The sequence below is a fragment of the Pelophylax lessonae genome (assembly GCF_965119305.1).
Source record: "Pelophylax lessonae genome assembly, chromosome: 3".
NCBI lineage: Eukaryota > Metazoa > Chordata > Amphibia > Anura > Ranidae > Pelophylax > Pelophylax lessonae.
The window spans coordinates 245,861,591-245,878,553 of NC_138770.1; the positions used below are offsets into that span (position 1 = coordinate 245,861,591).

General features: G+C 45.1%; 1 protein-coding gene across 1 annotated transcript in view; it reads left to right on the forward strand.

The window, feature by feature from the left end:
* LEKR1 (leucine, glutamate and lysine rich 1) overlaps positions 1–16,963 on the forward strand; it is a 285,005-nt gene that overhangs the window by 248,165 nt on the left and 19,877 nt on the right. The window contains exon 10 of the mRNA XM_082251303.1: positions 4,670–4,763. Coding sequence (XP_082107429.1) covers positions 4,670–4,763 — 94 coding nt within the window. The remainder of the gene's footprint in view (positions 1–4,669; positions 4,764–16,963) is intronic.

Below are 16,963 nucleotides of genomic sequence, written 5' to 3' on the forward strand. Positions count from 1 at the left end.
CCATAAAGTCAATATGTAGCAATATTGTGAGCTAAAGCTCTATTTGTTTGTTGGGCATACTTTGCTAATTAGCCAAGTATAAGGGATATATATATATATACCTTCAGTTAAATGTGTAGTAAAATGGTAACACTTGGCCATACCCATATGGAAGAAAAGGTAGTATTTGCAATATATTTCTAAAAACATTCTTTGGAAACACATAAAATATTGTCAAAATTGTGACATTTCCTTGATATGTGTGAAATGCTAATAATCTTTCTTTGAAATATGTTTTACATCTATTTTTTTTCTATCTGACGACCAATTCCCCAATGTAATATTTTGTGGGTTTTTTCAGAGAATGTGGAGGTTCTATATAAACACTGTAGATTTGACTGCTATGATTTCGGAGTTAGCAGGAAAGGTGTATGGAATGTGATGGTGTTTACTAAAGGATCCCTTGTTGGAAGTGTGCATGTTTTTCCAATTCCGCCGGTTTTTGCCATTTTCTATGGGCGAGACAGCGGATTTGCAAGCGGTATTCAAAAAAAAATTGACCCAAAATCGCGCTGGCGAAATTTTTTGAGCCAATTTGACGTTGCGCATGCGCACATTCGCGAGTTCGCAGCTCGCGGCTGGAGGAGCTGTTTAACCTTTCCACACTTTCGCAGATATCTCTCTTTCTAAGTCAGTTTTTGAGATTTTTTAAACGCAAGTCATCTCCAAATTGACTTCCACACCTTCCACAGTGATTTGGGATTTTTGGGGGTACAGGGGAAAATTTGGCTAAACTTTAGTCGAGCTTTTAGCTGGCGTGGTTTTAAGTCGCGCTCTGACCATATTGCATCTTAATGAATCTCACACTAGGCGCTATTTTCCGCCCGCCGTTCTTTGAATGCCAATTTCAGACTTAAATAATCGCCGCTTCGCAAAATCACGCCGAAACGCCAATTCGCCGTACTATGAATCAGGCCCATAGTGTCTTTGTGCATTAAATTAAAAAAAGTTATTTTTTTTCCAAAAAATTGCATTTGGAAAATCTCTGCACAAATACCGTGTGACAAAAAAAAAAATTACAACACCCACCATTTTGTTCTGTAGGGCCTCTGCTTTAAAAAAAATATATAATGTTTGGGGGTTCAAAGTAAATTTCTAGTAAAAAAATAATAATTTTTTCATGTAAACAAAAAGTGTCAGAAAAGGCTTGGACGTGATGTGTGGCATAAGCTTGTAATATTGGGCATACACTTTCAGGACAGTTTAAACACACCTCAAATGACCCCTTTTTGGAAAGTAGACACCCCAAGCTATTTGCTGAGAGGCATGTTGAGTCCATGGAATATTTTATATTTTGCCACAAGTTTCAGGAAAATGACAATTTTTTTTTTTACACAAAGTTGTCACTAAATGATATTATTGCTCACACATGCAATGGGTATATGTGAAATGACACCCCAAAATACATTCTTCTGCTTCTCCTTAGTACAGGGATACCACATGTGTGATACTTTATGAGAGCCTGTGTACGGGACCCCGAAAACCAATCACCGCCTTCAGGTTTTGAGCATGCGTGAGCAATATATCATTTCAATGACAACTTTGTGTAAAAAATAAAAATAATAATTTTTTTTTGTCATTTTTTTTTTTTTAAACACCTGTGACAAAATTATGAAATATTCAATGGGCTCAACACGCCGCTCAGGAAATTCCTTAAAGTGTCTACTTTCCAAAAAGGTGTAATTTGGGAGGGTTTTGGCCTAAATGTATGACAAAAATTGAGTTTATTGGATATTTTTTATAAGAAGAAGTAGAAAATGTTATTTTTTCTCAATATTTTTGGCCTTTTTTCCATATATATCACAAAAAATAAAAACTGCAAACTGGATCAAACACCACCAAAAGAAAGCTCTATTCATGGGGAAAAAATTACATTGTTTGGGTACAGCATTGTATGACTGCGTAATTACCAGTTGAAGTCACGCAGTGCCAAATTGCAAAAAATGACCTGATCATTAAGGGGTAAAACCTTCCAGGCCTTAAGTGGTTAAACAACAACAAAAAAAGAGCCTTTAGTATTACTTTAATGCAGAAAAGTGGCGTTCCTGATCACTGTAATTAAATAAAAGATATGTTGTCAACAGCCCTTAAACTTGTGTGAAAAGAATCATGTTTATTGACATTTGCTTAGCATTGGTGCCGTATGGTGCTCTGCTGTATAACATGACACACAAACATCAATAAAGACAGTCCTTTTCACAGATTAGGCTGTGTTGTAAACATATCTTTTGTTTGTTTTCTGTGGGGCCCATCCACCACTTTCTCCAGCACCCTGCAATTGGCCACTTTAATAGGTACACTAATTGCTAATCAGCCAATCACGTGGCAGCGACCTAATGCATTTGGGTATCTAGACATGGTGAAGACGACTTGTTGAAATTCAAACCCAGCATCAGAATGGGGAAGAAACGGGATTTAGGTGACTTATAACGTGGCATGGTTGTTGGTGCCAGACGGGCTGGTCTGGGTATTTCAAAAACTACCGATCTACTGGGATATTCACACACAACCATCTCTAGGGTTTACAGACAATGGTCTGAAAAAATATCCAGTGAGCCACAGTTGTGTGGATGAAAATGCCTTGTTGAGGTCAGAGGAGAATGGGCAGACTGATTCGAGATGATAGAAAGGCAACAGTAACTCAAATAACCACTTGTTACAACCAATGTATGCAGAATACCATTTCTAAATGACAACACTTTAAACCTTGAAGCAGATGGGCTCCAGCAGCAAAAAAAACACACCGGGTGCCACTCTTGTCAGCTAAGAACAGGAAACCGAGGCTAAAATTCGCACAGGTTCACCAAAACTGGACAATAGAAGATCGGAAAAACAATGCCTGGTCTGATGAGTCTCGATTCAAGCTGCGACATTCAGATGGTAGGGTCAGAATTTGGCTTAAATAACATGAAAGCATGGATCCAGCCTGCCTTGTATCAATGGTTCAGGCTGATGGTGTAATGGTGAGGTTGATACTTTCTTGGCATACTAGTTATTATTTTATTATTATACAGGATTTATATAGCGCCAACAGTTTGCGCAGCGCTTAACAAAATGAAGGCAGACATTACAGTTACAATACAATTTGGAACAAAAGGAATCAGAGGGCCCTGCTCGTTAGAGAATCGTTTAAATGGCATGGCCTACCTGAGTATTGTTGCTGACCATGTCCACCCCTTTATGACTACAGTGTCCCCATATTCTGATCGCTCCTTCCAGCAGGATAACGCACCATGTCACAAAGCTCAAATCATCTCACCACTGTTTTCTTGAACATGACAATGAGGTCACTGTACTCCAATGGCCTCCACAGTCACCAGATCTCAATCCAATAGAGCACCTTTGGGATGTAGTGGAATGGGAGATTCGCATTATGGATGTGCAGCTTACAAATCTGCAGCAACTGCGTGATGCTAACATGTCACCATGGACCAAAATCTCTGAGAAATGTTTCCAACACCTTGTTGAATCTATGCCACAAAGAATTAACCACTTGGCACCTTGTAGTTATACTGTGGTATGTCAGCTATGTTACGCAAAGCGACGTACCTGTACGTCGCTTCCTGTAGCAGATAGTGGGGGCACTAGAGGGGGAGCCAATCAAAATTAGATTTTAAATTTTTTTTTGGGAATGTTATATAGCAGAAAGTAAAAAATATTGAATTTTTTTTTTTTCAGAGTTGTCGCTCTTTTTTTGTTTATAGCGCAAAAAATAAAAATTGCACAGGTGATCAAATACCACCAAAAGAAAGCTCTGTTTGTGGGGAAAAAAGCACATCAATTTTTTAAGGGTACAGCGTTGCACGACCGTGCAATTGTCCGTTAAAATAATGCAGTGCCGTATCACAAAAAATGGCATGGTCATCAAGGTGGTAAATCCCCCCAGTCCAGAAGTGGTTAAAGTAAACCTGTCTTGGAAAAAAAAAGCTTAGGGCTGCTATGCATAACTTTCTGGTGGCTTCAACACTTTTAGGGACATTGACCTGGAAGATAACTCCGTTCAGGTCAGAGATTCCTATATGCATGCTTCTTCTGGGTCAGTGACACAACTGTTGGATGCAAGAGGGACAGCATGACATTCAAGCTGGATACACACTATACAACTTTTGTTGTTAGATTTCCTTATTTCCCTTCAACTATTTAGTGTAAGGGCCGACCTGTTTGCATACAAATTGAAAGAGTTTAGGTTTGAGCTCATATTATTTGGTTTTGATAAATCTAAAGGAAAAAATCTATAGAAAACTGTATAGTGTGTATCCAGCTTCAGACAAGGATTTCCAAATCAGAAGGCAGTAATGGTAGCCTTTATGAAAGGTTTCCTTTAAGACATGTTTCAGAATAGGCCCAGGGTCTGTCATCCAACTTGGCTACCCAGTCATATAAGCTAATATGTTTGAACTCATAAAGATGTCATGCGGTTGATCTGATCATAAACAGACGTGAGATCTCACAGCAGAGATAATCATGAAATCCCTAATCCTAATGCTACCAAACTGCTTGTAGCACCGTGCTACCAATTTCCCTGCATCAGCTGGCAGTGTGTGTGCTCATTCTGTGAATTTCTTGCAGGACTTATTGACTTTGGATGAATTACAGTTACATAACTTGTTATTTTTAACATTTCTTTCAGGGAATTGCAGATTATTTCATATCAGAATAGAATTGAGCAGCTCCAGGAAACCCTGAAACAGAGGATGCAGTCTGATGAGAGCTGGGAGACAAAGGTACAGGCAGAGCACCCATGGGTGTGTTCGTATTGATGGATGGTATCTTTTCTAATGGCACATGTTCCAGCATGCTTTGCTTATCTGATGACATAATGTGTAAAACAAAGTACTTCTTTTATATCTCTGCAGTATTCTTTCTGGTAAACAAATACACACTGCTGTTAGCATTTTGAGAGAGTGGAATAGTAAAAATCAAAAGCCACTCCTGATCAAGGGGCCATTTTAGACCCACTACTGTAATACAATAGTGTTGTAACAGAGCTAAAAATGAAAGTCCTCCTCTGAATTCCATGTGATTATATATATATATATATATATATATATATATATATATATATATATATATATTGTATTGTTAAAATGGTAGTATGGGGTTTCCAAAAAATAATAATACTCACTTAGGTAAATGCGGGATCTATCCGATGCTGCATCTTTCCCCTGCCCCTGCTACCCTCTGAGAACTGAGTGATCAACACAGCTCATCGCTCAGTTCTCCTCTGCGCTCTAAGCAGAGAGCAGTGACTATCAGTCACCAGCTCTAGGCTCTGCCCCTCCAGCGCTCACTGGAGCGATGGGCTGTGGAAGGTGCAGGAGCAGCTTGCTTAGTCTCCCAGTTGCTGCCAGCCCAGGTATCTAGGTGGATCCTTATTGTAAAGTCGGAATTAATCCAGCATCTGGACCGGCTGAGCTAAAAATAGGTCACAGGAGTGCAGTTCATGACTGTGGTATTGCCGACGCTGCGGCTGCTCCTTGCCCCATACAACCCAAACCTACCCACAGACTCCCCTTTTACTTGCCTAAAGAAAGAAGGACACTACAATCATTTGTTTGGGTTTAAAAGGCCATAGCAGCCAACTTTATTAGAACTAACTAGTAAAACACTAGCTAGCAAAGAATTACCATTATTCAACAAAAACAATCCAATACCAAAATTTAAAAACGAATGACCATTTAGGGTCTTGGAAGGCAACTTGACTTCCCCCCTGGCTGTATCCCTGACCCCAATAGACCTCCAGGCCCTCAGCCGCCACTGCACCAGCTCAAGGACTATGAACCATTGGGATCCCTTGATACCGCCTACTGACGTTGCCAGGGGTAGGTCCACCCATACCTAAGATGGGCCCTACCCCTCCATATTCCCTTACCAAGTAGTCACAGCCCTCCAAGACCCTAAAAACCCCAGCCACAGCACACGGGCATGACCCCTTATGGCCGTGTAGCCCTCCAAACCCACAGTGCCCTCTGAATACCTTCCTGCAGACCTAAAGTCCACAGGTCGATGCCCACCGCGTTCAAATGAACCCCGTCACCTCTAAGATAAAGGGCCGGGTCCTGCTCCAGCTCAAGATGCCGGACCGCCAGTCCCCCGTTACGCACAACAAACTTGGCCACCGCCTTATTCACCTTAATCCTGGCTTTGTTCAGGCTAGTCACCGAACGAGCCAGGCGCCAAGAAGTGCGGGCGACAATGTCCGACCACACCACCACAGTCCGTGGAAAAAGCGTCCGCAGCCTCAGGAAGTCCAATTTTACATCCCTAATCAGCTCCCTGGAGGAACGGAGGCCCAGATCATTGCCGCCCGCATGCAACAAAAGTATGTCGGGCGGCCGCTCAAGACGGGCGCAACGATGGACTTCAGGGAGGACACGGGACCACAGCATGCCTGAGACCCCAATCCATCTAACCTTCACCTCCTCCCTGCTGAAACCCAATTGGCGCCCCTCTGGCCTAACCGCTGCCCTCCGAGCACCCCAGACCACATAAGAATGTCCTAATATCCAGACCAAGACTTCCGTGGCTCCTGTAAAACATAAGGAGGGGTACATACCAACATACGTCCTGAGAACACACACAAAAAACCACAGAGAAAAAAACAAAGAAAAAACACCAGCATACACGTAACGAACATTCAATAAATGACCGCCCCTGGGCCCCGACCAGAAACAGAACAGATCCCCTCTGCCGCATCACAACAGATGCGGACGGACATACGAGCGAAATCGCCTGGACTCCCAACGCCCAATTTTCCGAAGGGCCTGATCCCCAAGGCCCCACCGAGCCGCCTCCGTGGCGGCTCCAATGCGGAAAGAGTGAGAGGAGAAATCCGTCCCCTGAAAACCGGCTGCCCCCAAGCACTTCCGGAAGACAGCCGTAAATTGAAAACGTGAGAGGGCCGTGCCATCAGCTCGTAAAAACAGAGGACCCTGTTGAGCGGAGCGCACCTGTAACCAATGCCGCACCGCAGCCACGGGGCAAAGCGAGGACCCAGGAACCACCCCTAGCTCAACACAAGCCCCGCGGCCCAGCTGGTCCGTTTTTGACCTTTGTATCCGGATCAGAAGCTTGTCCGGATGCAAACAAACATCCCCCAACTGCAATCCCCCATTCCCCCGCCTGGAAATACTCACCAATTCGCTAATCCGAAAAGCTCCAAAGAACGCCAAGATAAAAGCCGTCCTGAAGAGTTCCACCTCCTGGTCCGCAGAACACACTCCCGGCAAGCAGTCCACCACCCGGGACAACACATCAAAGGTAACCGGGGGCCTGGAATCAATCGAACGAGTCCCCCTCGCATAACCCTTCAAGGCCTTTTGAACAAGGAAATGTTTGGTTACATCAGCAACCCCCCACAACTGAAAGTAGAAGGCTAAGGCCGCCATTTTGCGGCGTAACGTAGAAATAGACACACGCTGTTCAAAATTCAGGCTCACAAAATATAAGAGCAGGAACAACCGTTCCCGATCATCAGAAAGACCCCCCACCTCACTCACCATCTGATGCCACGTCGCCCACACCCTTTCGTAGGCCGTCCAAGTGGAAGGACAAACCGACGCCCGAACCAAATCCATTACTGCGGCGAGACGATGTTCCACAGCTCCCCGGGACACATCAGGCCTTGCTGATCCGCATCCGGTGCCAACCTCCGAAACCTGTCCCACTGGAAGCGAGAAAGAGCATCAGCCACCGAATTGTCAACACCCGGAACATGCACAGCATAGAAAAAAGAATTCAGGAGCAAACATTTGAGCACCAGGTGGCGAAGCAACCTAATAACCGGTGGAGAAGAAGCAGTAATGCTGTTGATTGACTGAACTACCCCCAGGTTATCGCAATGAAAACGGACCCTCTTATTTGTGAAATCCCGACCCCATAACTCCACGGCCAACACAATGGGAAATAATTCCAACAGAACCAATTTACGAATGAAGTCAGAATTCCGCCAGGAGGCCGGCCATTCCCCCGCACACCATTGCCCCTGGAAATAGGCCGCAAAACCCCCCGAGCCTGCCGCGTCAGTAAACAGCTCCAGGTCAAAGTTCGACACCGGAGCTTCCAAACAAACCGAACGGCCGTTAAAGGAGCTCAAGAACAAATCCCAAACCCGCAAGTCATCCCGATGCTCTTTAGATAGGCGAATGTAATGATGCGGCGCCCTGACTCCCGCCGTGGCAGCCGCCAACCTCCTGCAAAACACCTGCCCCATGGGCATGATGCGGCAGGCAAAATTCAATTTTCCCAGCAGAGACTGCAGGGCACGCAGCTGAATTTTTCGTGTGTCCAAGGTCCCTGCAATAACTCTGCGTAGGTCCAATAGCTTGTCAACCGGAAGCCTGCATTCCATTGCCATCGTATCAATGACAATACCCAGAAATCGCAGTTCCGTGCACGGCCCCTCAGTCTTGTTAGGGGCTAATGGGACTCCAAAATAATCAAACAGCTGTCGGACCGTAGCCAAAAGCGACGCACACATCACCTCCCCCGGAGGACCTATCACCAGAAAATCGTCCAAATAATGAATTATGGAAGACAACCCAGAAACATCCCTAACAACCCATTCCAAAAAAGAACTGAATGTTTCAAACAGCGAACAAGAAATGGCGCAGCCCATAGGCAAACATTGGTCAACGAAAATTCCACCCTGCCATTCACAACCCAAAAGATGCAGGCTGTCCGCGTGCACCGGCAACAACCTAAACGCAGCTTCAATGTCAGTTTTCGCCATAAGGGCCCCCCGCCCAAAACGACGCACCCAGGCCACCGCTTTATCGAACGAAACGTATGAAACCGAGCATAAGTCGTCCGCTATAGCGTCATTCACCGAACCCCCCGGGGGGTAAGACAGGTGGTGAATGAGTCGAAACTTATTAGGTTCCTTTTTTGGAACCACACCCAGAGGGGAGAGTACCAGATTCGGCAAAGGCGGAGACGAGAAAGGGCCCGCCATCCTGCCCAACCTCACTTCCTTCAGGAGCTTCGCCGAGACCACCGACGAATGCGCCCTAGCGGAACTTAAATTGCCCCCGGGAGGAGGAACCACCGACAAAGAACAAGGAATGCGAAAGCCTTGCGAAAACCCCCCCAGCAAAAGAGCGGCTGCTTCCCGATCAGGGTACCTACTTAGGAACCTGGCCAACCTTTCCACTTTCACCGGCGTCCGCCCTCTTACCAGCGTCGGCATGTTTTGCTCCCCCATGCTTAAAGCATCGTGCCGACGAGTGATTTCCGCCGCAGTTGGAACACTCGTGCTTGAAGCGACAGGAGGTTCCAAACTTGCAAGTGGCCTCGTTAAACTGCCAACATAAGCCTTTACGTTTTGCAGCCGGAGAAGGCGAGGAAGCCGCCCCCCGACCCCCCCCTGAAAGGGGTGACCGGTAGATCTAGCCTGGGTCATGAGGCGCATCCAAAGACTGATGTCCTTATGATCCCAGCGCAAAGATGGTCTGACGACCTTGCGTTGACGAAAATGTTCGTCGTATCGCAACCAGGCCGTACCACCGTAGACCCGATAAGCTTCCCCAATGGAATCCAAATAACAAAATAGGGGGGAACACTGATCAGAATGTTTTTCCCCTATTACACTGGCCAGAATTGTGAAAGCCTGCAACCAATTGGTAAACGACCGCGGAATCAAACGATACCGGCGCTTTTCTTCCTCCTCCTTTTTTGATTCATCAGGCTTGACCCTGTCCAAGTTGAATTTTTCCAACGGTAGCAGAGAAAAAATCTCAACATACTCACCCCGCCAAATTTTTTCCCTCACTTCCGTTTTCAAATGAGCACCCAGAGGTCCCTCGAAGCAGACATAAACTTCGCACTTCGCAGAATCCGCCATGCGCACAATCTCCTTGTCCCCATCTGCTGAACCCGACCCTTTTGTCACCGGCGTCACCCCAGGAGAAGACGACGGCACCCCAGAACTTACCTCCACTGCATCAGCCAACCCACCTGTGGCCTGGACCGAAGGAGCTGGTACCGGCGTCACCGAACTCACCTCTTTTGATCCAGTGGATTCCGCCAGCGGCCGTGAAACAGAAGAACATCCCGCTGCCGACCCCACTGATTCTGTAACCCCCCCTGTTGCAGCAGCCCACGCATGTATCGGCGCCCCCGCGGGTGCAGCCGCTAAAGCCGGCTCGCACCTGGACAACAAATCCTTAAACCCGGACAAAAGAGTATGCAGCAAAGACACTCCCCCTATGCCGTCCGGGACTGCCTGTGCACCCAGACCCCCTGAAACATGCGTCCCCCCACCACTACCTAGGACCCCCGCGCCAATAACAGGCGAAGAGGGCCCCCTTGCTGGGAGAGAAGACGAACTAAGCAGTGCAGACAGCGTAGATGGAGCCTGGACAGCAGGCAGAGCAGACACACCAGAGGAATATACCACAGAAGACCCGACAGGAGGAGAGGCAGGTACAGAAGGAGCAGAAAACAGAAGGGAAGGAGAGGCAAAGGACACTAACTTACCTGGCTGACCCGGTGAAAGCCTCCGCTCAGCCGTCCGTCCGTGTCCCGAATGAGGAGCCGCCCCGACGTCCAGAGTATCTTCTTCATCCGATGCCGACAGTTCCCCTTCAGAGCGCTCTTCCACCTCCGCCGAGTGGGACACCTGGCCAGTCTCTGAAGAGCCACCGCTGCAGCCGGACAGGCTGAAGATTCCATCGCTGGGAGCTGCCACTCTGCAGGGAACAGAGCGGCCTCCGTAAGTCTGGCGCTGGGCGGTGACGTCACTGCCCTGCGACGCTGTAGCATTTGTCCTCAGCAGGCTTCCATCCGAAGGTCGCATGCCCGTGACGTCATAGACGGGCGCCTCCGGCCGAGCACCGCCACTCATTCCCGCCTCCTCTTCTTCCCGCCGAACGCCCTGCCGCAATAGGACAGCGGCGGGCGCCGAGATCCGGTCCGGAACCACCGATGGGACGCAGGGGACCCTCCTGGAGCCTCGACTTCGTCCACGAGAGGCCGCGGCCGTACCCGGAAGTAGGCCCGCACCCGGACCCCGCACTTCACTCCCACGCCGGACCGCGCTGCCACCGGAGGGACCCGGGGAGCCAGTCGGATGTTCCAGAGCTGCAGGTGAGGGGGCAACGGAGCTGGAGGGGGCTGCGCTCACTTTGCCAGGGCCCCGTCTTTGTCGAGGATTCCTCCCGACCCCCGCTGTACCTGTAGGAGGCTTCCCACTGACAGCCGAGGTCGAAGGGTCCCTAGGGGGGCTCCCTAAGCGACGGTGGACCCTAGGGGTCGTTTCTGGGCTGGGGCGCTCAGGAGGTCTTGACCTCCTAGGCCGTGATAAAGTTGGGGCAGGCGAAGCTGGTACCTGCCCCGACCCCTGTAGTAAGCCAACCATATTGGCCTGAAGCCATTGCGGACCATTCGCCATGGCCGCACTGCGTAACTGGGCCAGCATAGAGTCCAAATCTGCCATACCGATAGACAAGGGGGGGGTACAGAAGTTCTCCTATTGCTGTCTGGTCTCCAACTGACCGGACCCCTGGTCCCACCCTAAACTAGCCCCTGCTAACCCCACCTTGCCCCACCCTGCCCCACCTTCCCAAAAACCAATCACCTGCTTTAGTTCTTCCTTAAAAGTTAACCCCCACTGGGTAGCAACCTTCCCTGCAAACCCCAGTCATGTCCAGCCTTCCGCTTACTGCTGTGCATCCATCTCCAGGCTTCCCCCCTTTCTGCAAAAAAGCTTTGGCCATACTTCTCCTTTAAAGCCCAATGAGAGTGTGCATATACAGAAATAAATGTGTGCTTTTTTTTCTATACTTTATGCTGAAGCATGAGTTTAAATACCCTGAGAAAATAGCATGCTGGAGAGTGAGACCACTACTCAGATCAGAACACAGCAGCCAGACATGCCTGCTGCCCAGTGCTCCAATCAATGTGATATATTATTTGTGAATATTATATGCTATCTTACACAGCTAGCAATTGAAGGGAGGCCACTACTGTCTCTTTAGGCTGGCCATAAATGATTTGAATTTCGGACAGTTCAGCAGGGCCAAGATTCAAACCATATGGGGACAGGCTGAATGTAGCAAGTTAATCGATTGATCAATTTGGGTACAACCAGCCTGCTGGATTCACCTTCGATTCTAAGGCTATGTTCTACGTTTTTTCAGGCGTTTTTATGGGCGTTTTTGCAGGCGATTTACAGGTGTTTTTACAGGCGTTTTTTGTGCAGGCGTTTTTAGATTGAATAGAGACCAATGGAAAACGCCTGTAATCTGCCCAAAAAGAAGCTCATGTACTTTGTTGAGCATTGGGCGTCACAGCGTCAAAATGCTCAGATGTGAACAGGGGCTATTGAAATGAATAGGATTTGTCTTGTTGGGCTTTTGAGAGCTGATCCTAGAGCAGAAAAACCCCCCAAAACGCCTACATGTGAACGGAGCCTAATAATTACTGTCTTCCCCCACCAGGAACGGCTTCCCCTGCCCACGCTTCGGGAGCAGACAATTGCTTGGCAGGAAGGAATCCCCTGTCAGCACTGTCAGTGTTGAATGGGGAATCATGCAAATTTCTTTCCAGCAAGAAGAAATGTGCACAGCCTATGGCCTGCCGTAGCTAACCCATTGGACTCTGGAAATGGTTTCTCAAATATTAAATATTTATTTGTAAAACAAAGAATGTGTGTGTGTATACATATATATATATATATATACAGTATATACACATACACCGTATATTACATATAAGACAACATTTTTGGGTACAGTGTTGCATGACTGAGTAATTGTCATTCAAAGTGTAAGCACTGATATTAAGGTGTCTAAACTTAAAAAAAAAAGTAAAAATTTACTCCAAACATCATTGTTTTCCTTGGCAATAGATGCACTGGGAAAAGGAGTATGACTTGCTTAGGGTGTTGTGTTCACCTGAATAAGCAATTAGGCCACTGTTGTGACTATTTTTTATAGGGGAGGCAGATACCTTCAGAGGTCTCTCAGAACTCTTAAAAACCTTGATGAATGTAGAGAATGTTACTCAAGGAGAGACAGCTTTGCAGCAGTTACAGGTATGAACCACTGTAAGCTATGCTGCAGACTTCAGTCTCCTGGATTCCTCCTTGAGTGGTCTCAGCTCAGTAGAAACCTAAAAGGAGTGCTTGCAAGGAATGGCAAATATGAGCAATGTGCTTTAACATCAGCTTGTGTTCACTGAACCCTATGTCTTTTATTTCATTCCATTGCATGCAGAACAGGAATAAACATATATTTGCAGAAGGAGAATGAGACATTCATATCTAATTAAAATTGGTTTGATTACGTGAGTTGATGATGACGTCCTATGCTCCCCACCATTGTTGTTCAGCCTTTTTTTTTGTCACCTGGCTCGCCTGTCTGCATATGGGAAAATGTGATGTTTGAACACAAATCACACAAGGTAGGATTAGTCAACATCAATCATTGCTCTCCGTGTCTTCTCATTTCTGAAACAACTGTGACACCTGCTCCAGAGGACAATGAATGTGGAAATATATTTACGTTATTATGTTACTCACTGAATCTTTTCTGCAACACCCAGAGGCAAAAAAATATTAAATGGTTAGCTCACACCTCTCCCAGGGGTCCATCAACTTTCCAATGGCGTACACAGTATGTGTGCTTTCCATACTACAAGTATAAGTCCATAAAAAGACGGATCAGCACAACTTTTTGGCATAAAGCATAGCATAAAACTTTACTGATAAGGGCTCATTCACGTGGACTCTGCGGCTCATACAATGTGAAATAGCACTTTGTTAATGCTGCTGGAGCTGCCTACAGGTAGCTTGTGTTTTCTCTATGGGGATGCAGTGTCTGTATGGACACAGCCAGGATGCACTGCCATACATTGCCATGTGTTTTGGGCATGGTACGCTGCAATAAAATGCAGCACGTCTGCATTTTATTGCAGCACGCTGTAGCGCAGCCCTAGGCCGCGTTGCAGCATGAATGGGACACATAGGAAGCAATTGTTTCCTGTGTGTCCTTGCAGTGACAGGCATCTTACAATGCAGTAAAACACTTGTCACCGCAGTAAGTGTAAATTCACTCTTCGGCTTTACTGCCTGGAAGGTATAAGGAGTAATCCATTGCAAACAATAACCAATTTACTAAGTATTTATCATCTGCATGTTAAATCAGTTAACCTCCCTGGCGGTATGATTATGTCAGGAATTACATACCAAAAGCGGTACAATTCTTTTCATGGAAATTTGGCGTTATGTATTATAGGCCTACAATTCTTAGTAATTACTGACTTAAACCTGACCAAAACAAGACTCTAGTAGACATCCCAGATGTGATAAATTTGAAACACAAACGCATGAATTATAATCGAATCAATAATATAATTTTATTATTTAATATATAATATATATAATAAAATTATATTATTGATTAGATTATAATTCATGCATTATATATTATATATAGATATATGTGTGTGTGCATATATATATATATATATATATATATATATATATACACATATATATATATACCGGTGTGTGTGTATATATATATATATATATATATATATATATATATATATATATATATACACCGGTATATATATGCATATATATATATATATATATATATATATATATATATATGCATGGATATATATATATATATATATATAATATAAAATGTGTTTTGTGCAACGTTTTTTTTTTTTTTTTGAATTTCCCTCCCTAGTTCCGCCCCCATGCAGCATTGCTGCTGCAGGGAACGGAACTAGGAAGTGATCAGAGCGACGGAGACCGACGGAGGAGCGGCGGGACTCTCGGCTGGCGGTCACAGCAATGAGAGATCATCGCTGGATCGCCAGGATAAGGTAAGAGAACACCGCTGCGCTCTCTGCAATCCACCCCGAGCGTGACTCGGGGTTACCGCTCCTGATATGAAAAACCAACCCCGAGTCACGCTCGGGATTACCGCTAAGGAGGTTAAAGGCTAACTCCACCATTTGCAACTTGTTACACCCATATTTAGGGTGTAATATTTACCATGGTACTGAGCAAACCCCCCTCCAACCCCACCATGACAGCGTTCAGGGGTTCCCCCACTGCCACATTTGAAATTGGTGTGGTTGTGCAGGGCTCCACCCACACAACTGCATCGTTCAATCCCAGATATCTGTGGAAAAAGGGACTTTTAGTGCTCAATGGAATACAAGTGTGGTAATCACCGCACTCGTAGTCCATTCCATCTCTCTAAGTGAAAGTCTGCACCTCAGTAGGGGCAAGAACCTGGAGAAAGAGTCTGCAGGAGCCTGGCATTGCACACACGGTCCACTGATTGTAGGCCCAATGCTTAACAGGCTTCTGTGAAATAAAAATACCAAATGCACTTTTTTTTCCTGCAAAAATATGTGCATTTATTATTTTTTTCAAAGATGAATGTATCCTTTAAAACTCTTTATACTAGAAAATACACGCAATAAAAAAAAAGGTATAAATACACAATTTTTCCTAAATATTCTGTATATAAATAAATATCCCAGCGATTACGGAGACATTCTTGCATTTTAGCACCTACAGTAAATGGCAACTCCAAAAGGCTTCCCTAGACAAAAGGCTGGCTCCTACCTTAGACCTTCTTAATCCAATATCCACTCTGTCAATAGTCTGGAAATAGAACACTGCTAACTCTTCTCATGCTGGTTCAAAATGCCTAGAGACATTAGAGGGACAAGTCACTTGTAGGAAGATTTACTATAACCGGAACACTAAGAATCTAGTGTAGCTGTGTATGTAAACCAATCAGCTGCTAACTTCAGCTTGTTCAATTAGGCTTTGCAATTAAATCTGGAAGCTGATTGGTTTCAAAGCTGCACTAAACTTTGCAATCTTCAGGTTTAGTAAATCCCCCCCTTGGATTCTTTGATATATTCTCCCATTTTCTTTTTCAAAGGCCTCATAGGGCCTCCAACATATTGTTTCCTACACATGGCACACTTTTGTCGCAGTTCTTGTAGTATATATTTTCTTTGTTGTCATAGACATACACTCTTTTCCTATTGTATTGAGACATACAGATTTACTAATTTTGGTTTCTAAAAAAAAATAACTTGGGAGCAAAACTGTGCCTAAAGTCGGACTTCCCCTACTGATACATCTGATACCCTCAGTCAGTATTTGAGAATATTCTGAAGCAGTTTTAATCATAGACATAAATCGGTTGATTTACTGAAACTGGAGATTGCAAAATCTGGTGCAGCTGTAAATGTTAGCCAATCAGCTTCTAACTTTAGCTTGCTCAGTTAGGCTTTGACAAAAAAAAAACCTGGATGTTGATTGGTTTCTATGTAGAGCACCATCAGATTTTGCACTCTCCGGTTTTAGTAAATCAATCCTACTATCTGTAATAACTTTCACAATGTTATTATATTCTCTACTATAGGCTATAGAAAAAATGGCACTTTGGAGAAGCCTGATGTATTTTGTTGTGTTTTTATCAATTAACTTAGATGATTCCTCATAGTTAATCTTTTTTTCTTTTTCTGTATAATGTGTTTCAGGCTCAGAACAATATTGTTTAGTTCCTATCATTTTACCAACAAAAAGGGGGACAACTGAAAGCCCTCAATATACTACTATCTGCTGATGGTTTCCTAAAGCTTCTAGTCTGTACCTTCCAAGTATCAACATCCCCTTTAAGAGTCAAATCTAAAAAATACATAAAACGAATATAATAAGAAATAGTAAATAATAGTTTATATTGATGGTCATTGACATACCCTCAAGCCTTGTACACACAACTAGTTTTTTTTGCCTGACATCTCAGGTCGGAGCTGCTGTACTAACTATGGGATATTAGTACAGCGATCTCCCCCGTTGAGCTATTGTATTCTGACAGGAGGACGCCCCCCACACCGGAACACTCTGGTCAGCGCTCTTAGTCATTGCTGTTTTTTC